Raw genomic sequence first — 4828 nt, 5'->3', positions numbered from 1 at the left:
GGTGGCAATAAGATGATGTTTACTTTAGTTTATGTGGCATCTGATCTGGCATTTTATTTGAACATGTATGTTTTTATAGGCCTATCATCGTATCACTTATCACCCAATTTAATTGGTTTCGGTGTAGGTAGGGGAGAGCCGGTTCAAAATTCGCATTTTTTGGTTTGATTCCATCTACAACGAAAATAAGATAGAGATTCCAAATGTTATGACACAACTTGTCCTTCACTATTATCAACTGTAATGTTCGTGTCCTATCTCTGTTTTTTGGGCATGTAATTCTCGTTACTTTCAACAAATGTATTATTAGACATAATATCATACTAATATATAGCCTTCCTGAGCTGCCTGCCTGATGGTCTCAGGGCTAAAGAGACCGCGCGTCGTTTTCCTCACCCTAACTAACCTCCCCAACCCCCACGAAATTCAAATTAGTTTGAGCATACATTGACATGCAAATATGCCGTCTGTCTGCGGGTAGCGAATGTCAAAAGACAGGGAGCAACCTTATATTACAGCCAACTCTGTGATAAGCTGATGTGTACTTTTTTTACATTTTATGACACACAACTTGCACATGTTCTTCACTATTATCAACCATATCATAATAATATATAGCCTTCAATGACCTACAGAGCTGCCTCACTCTTGTTTGTAGCCCTCTGCAACCCCCACCCATACAACAGTATACTACAACTAAATAACATTGGTTGGATAGGCTAATAATAGCCTAATAAAAAACTGTTTGAGCTACCTAACGTTACCTACCATTAGCTCAACCGGGACAGTTTCCAGTTAGCGATGAGAGGCAAAGTCCCAAGCCCAGTTGATAGCCTCCATCGTGGTATGAGGGTTGTGCAATTGTTCACAATCCAGTTTCATACACCCAACGTTAGGCTAGCTAAGCTAGCTAGCAAGCAAGCAGTTGCAAAGTTGCAAAAATGATGCGGGGGGCAATATCTCTCTCTAGCTATGCATGCCGTATTATATTATTTTAAGAGTTGGCCCCAAAACACAAAAACGTTAATTTGAAGTTAAAAGCAAACAAAAGCTGGGGCCGTATATAAACTAGGCCGTCTCATTCATGACGGCGACAGGCACTAGCCTGGCAGACTGCATCGAATAGTTATCAAACAAGCTTGGGAACTAACGTTAGCTGGTATAATCCAATAATTCCCCCAAAAGAACCCCTCCACTGCACAAGCTTTTTACCAAACCTAGCTAATAAGCACAAGCTACTGAGTGCAACGTTAGCCCTGCTAACGGAGAGAACGGATTTGGAGGAGAGTGTTGCAGCTGGTGCTAAATGAGGCAAAGGAACATGTCAAATAGAATACAACAAACATGCGGAAAATGTAATCACTTCTTCTTACGGCCAGTGTCGATGCAACTATTACTGCCCTCCACAGAATGTTGCTACATACGTCACGTCCGGATGTAAACAAGCCGGATTACCAGATTGGTGCTGCAGCCCCAACGAGTGCTCCAAATCCCCCCAATGCGATAAAAACCCGCCCAAATATTATATATTTATTTAGTATAATATATATCTATATATCATAATACATGTTAAGAAAAATGCCTTTCTGCTCAAATTCCCAAAATAATAACTAATGTGGTAAAACTGCAACACAAGCCTACCGCAGCGGCTTGGCTAAATCCGACCGGGCCTGAGTAAACATGGAATTCATCCATAAATCCATCTATAAATTGCTCAATAGGTGAATAGTCCTACATCATACTGCGCCAATGTGTTCTTATTTTTCAAGTGTTATCAGTGATATGCTTTCTATTTGATAATAGGGCTTGGGAAAACGTAGTCCCAGACACGACCATCTTATTTCTAGACAGGTGTATCTATTTTTAGCCCAAGCCGATACAGCCGCATTTGGTGTCACAAACACACACACGAGCGCCATCTAGCGGCCATTGTGTGTCAATAACAGCCTCCCATTCTAAAGACTGCGGGGGCATTTGACCCACCCCCCAGCTATGCTGGTAAGTTTCAAATGCTTGGCGCTGCTAGTGTTAACGGCGACACAGTGCTGACTAGACGGTACCAGAGCAGTATGTTAATTCATACTTCCTCAGACACGGGGGCCTTCAGTCACCTCCCCAGCACTATATCTTTATTTAACGTGCCCGTTGGGACCTTGCGGCTCCGCCCCCGTCTTTTTTGGGCTAGGTCCAGGGGTGCCCAATTCCCCTCCCTAACCCCACCAAAAGACTGTTTTGGGTGCGGGAATTCTTGGTTTATGGACGGACTATGTAGTTATAATGTAGCTAGCATTAAACCTCACCGTGGCAACCAATGTGTATATGTGGACCTTAATAATCTCTATATCCTATGCCGTACATCTCAAGCGTAGCCCTAGGTATATACTCTCATTAAAAAGGAGTTTTTAACTCTGTGAACAATTGGTGTACGTTTGGAACTTACTATAATGTCAGAAAAGCAACCTCCAGTTGGTGTGTTGGTTGTCCTTTTTTAGGGAGGGATTCCAGGCCTCCCTGCCCCTCGGAGCGGCCCTGCGTCCGCCCTCAACCTCGCTTGGCTAGCAGTCCAACGTAGGCTCACTCCGGCGGGCAGATCAGCTGGAATCCCACTTCTGGACACCAGTGAAATGTTGTGGCTGGACTCGGTTGACCTATGACATTAGACACTCACAAAATACTATTATAACACTTCAGATTGAATTCACCAGTAGCCTACCACAGGGTTCTCCTCCCAAGGACCAACACAATCACACAACCTTGTCAAATGAGGACACGAAATATAACAGAGTAGAGTAAAAGAAACATACTTTATTATTTTTTTTATTTTTTTTGTCTAGAAACTGTAACCTTTATCTGCAACGAAACATTATTGATCAGATGTGCCACCATGTTAGCTGAACAATATCATCCTAAAAGATAATGTAACAACGCATCATGACCTTGTTATATTATGATGAGTCACTGCACTATCCGGTCATTAATACAGTGTCCCTTCTGTCACAACAATGGACAGTCAGCTCGGTACATCATGAGGAATATTGGACGGTGGTGGGCTTGATGTGGCGATCAAAGCACAGGCCAGTTCGTTGGCGGTCGGAGAGGTGTGTGTGTGTGTGTGGGGGGGGGGGGGGGTTAGAGGCACAGGCCAGTTCGTTGGCGGTCAGGGCGGGAGGGGGAGGTCAGAGGTCAAACGTTGTTGGGACAGGCGTTCTTCAGGTTGTTGAGCTCCAGCTGGCGTATTTTAACGTCCTTCTGCGTCAGCTCCTCCTTCAGGCGCCGGAGCTCCTCCTGCTGCCGGAAGAACATGCGCAGGAGCTCGTTCTCTGTCCTGGGGGGGACGTTCTCCAGCAGGTCGATACCGTTGACCACCACACTCTTCTTCTCCTTCACTGGGGCCTTGAACACCAGCTGGGTGGGCCGACTGAAGCCCTCCTTCAACGACATCAGCACTGGGTCTCTGTTGATGCCGCTCAGCCATTCGCCAGCGCTCAGGGCGGGCTCTGTTCCTGCTGTCATGGGATAGATGTCCTCCTGGTAATTCTCTGACCTCCTTTGCACGATCATGGAGATGGGCTCTATCAGGCCTTTGAGGGTGACCAGCTTGTAGAAGCGGAAGACCTCGCAGGATCCCACATCCAACCCATGCTTGGGCATCACACCGAGCCCCTTCTGGGGGGAAGGAGAGCGGAACTCCATCAGATACTGCAGGAAGGGCTTCTCTGAGGTCAGCTCATAGTAGCGGATGTTGCCATCACCCTTCCCAGCCAGGTATAACATGTGTGTGTCTGCGTCGTAGAAGGGGAACAGCAGGCCTGAGAGACCGTCTATCTCCTCCTCCACCATGGGCATGGACAGGTCCTCCTGGTCCCAGAGGGCGATCTGCCTGGTGTTCCAGCGGGACACCCCTGTGGTCAGCAGACGCTTCATGTTGCCCAGAAACAGCACTCTGTTCACCCTGTGGTTCTTACAGCTGGCGTGCTGCAGGACTCTCCCTGACCGAGGCTCGATGACGCGCAGCTTCCTGTCCTTACAGCTGGTGGCCAGCAGACTGCCGTCCGTGTTGAACGACATGTTGAGAATCACGTCTGTGTGACAGTCTAGCATCTTCACCGGCTCCCTCACCTCCAGGTTCCAGATCAGGGTCTTGTAGTCGTAGCCAGCGCTGAACAGGATGCCGCTGCTGGTGGGGTGCCACTCGATCAGGCCCACCCGTCTGCTGTGACCATGCAGCTCCAGCACCGCCTCCGACATGCTCCTCCTCAGACCTCCCTCTGGGATCTCCCACACCCGCACAGAGGAGTCTTCTGAGCAGGATGCAATGATGTTCTCAGAGAAAGGGTTCCATTTGATGTCCAGCACGTTGCCTTGGTGACCACACACTTTGGGGTGATGAGGATCAATTCGGCCCGCCTGGGAGACGGGGATGACGATGAAGGAGCCCCCTCCGGAGCTCTCAGTGACGACGGCCAGGAACTTGGCGTTGACGGCACAGAAGTGGTTGTCATGGACGTTCTTGGTGATGGGAATGCCGTCGAAGCAGCGCTCCCGGTTCGCCACTTTTCCATCAACGTTTCGAAACTTGGAGCTTCGGTATGTCGGACGCCATGACATCTTTGAGACAGTCATGCAGAGAGGCTGGGCGAGGAGCGGGCCGGTGTCCCCTTCAACAACAGACTGCTGCTGCGCCGCACGAGGCACGGAGGAGAGGAGGGGAGAGAGAGAGAGAGAGAGAGAGGGAAGGAGAGAGAGGGAGGGAGAGAGAGAGAGAGAGAGAGAGAGTCCCACTTCTGACACCAGGATTAGTCAGATCCTTACCCCATCCTGGTACTGC

At 48.7% G+C, this 4828-nt stretch overlaps 1 protein-coding gene across 1 annotated transcript; it reads right to left on the bottom strand.

Annotated features, from left to right (window-relative positions):
- Window positions 1-3183: 3183 nt before the first annotated feature.
- On the bottom strand, window positions 3184-4623 carry LOC311308855 (coronin-2B-like; the record flags this gene model as incomplete). The annotated part of the gene is made up of 1 exon (XM_084437926.1): window positions 3184-4623. One exon carries the CDS (start codon window positions 4621-4623, stop codon window positions 3184-3186), a length of 1440 nt encoding a protein of 479 aa, XP_084294052.1.
- Window positions 4624-4828: the final 205 nt, after the last annotated feature.

The sequence above is a fragment of the Borostomias antarcticus genome (assembly GCF_949987555.1).
Source record: "Borostomias antarcticus genome assembly, chromosome: 1".
NCBI classification, from domain to species: domain Eukaryota; kingdom Metazoa; phylum Chordata; class Actinopteri; order Stomiiformes; family Stomiidae; genus Borostomias; species Borostomias antarcticus.
This window is presented reverse-complemented; position numbering and strand designations above follow the sequence as displayed.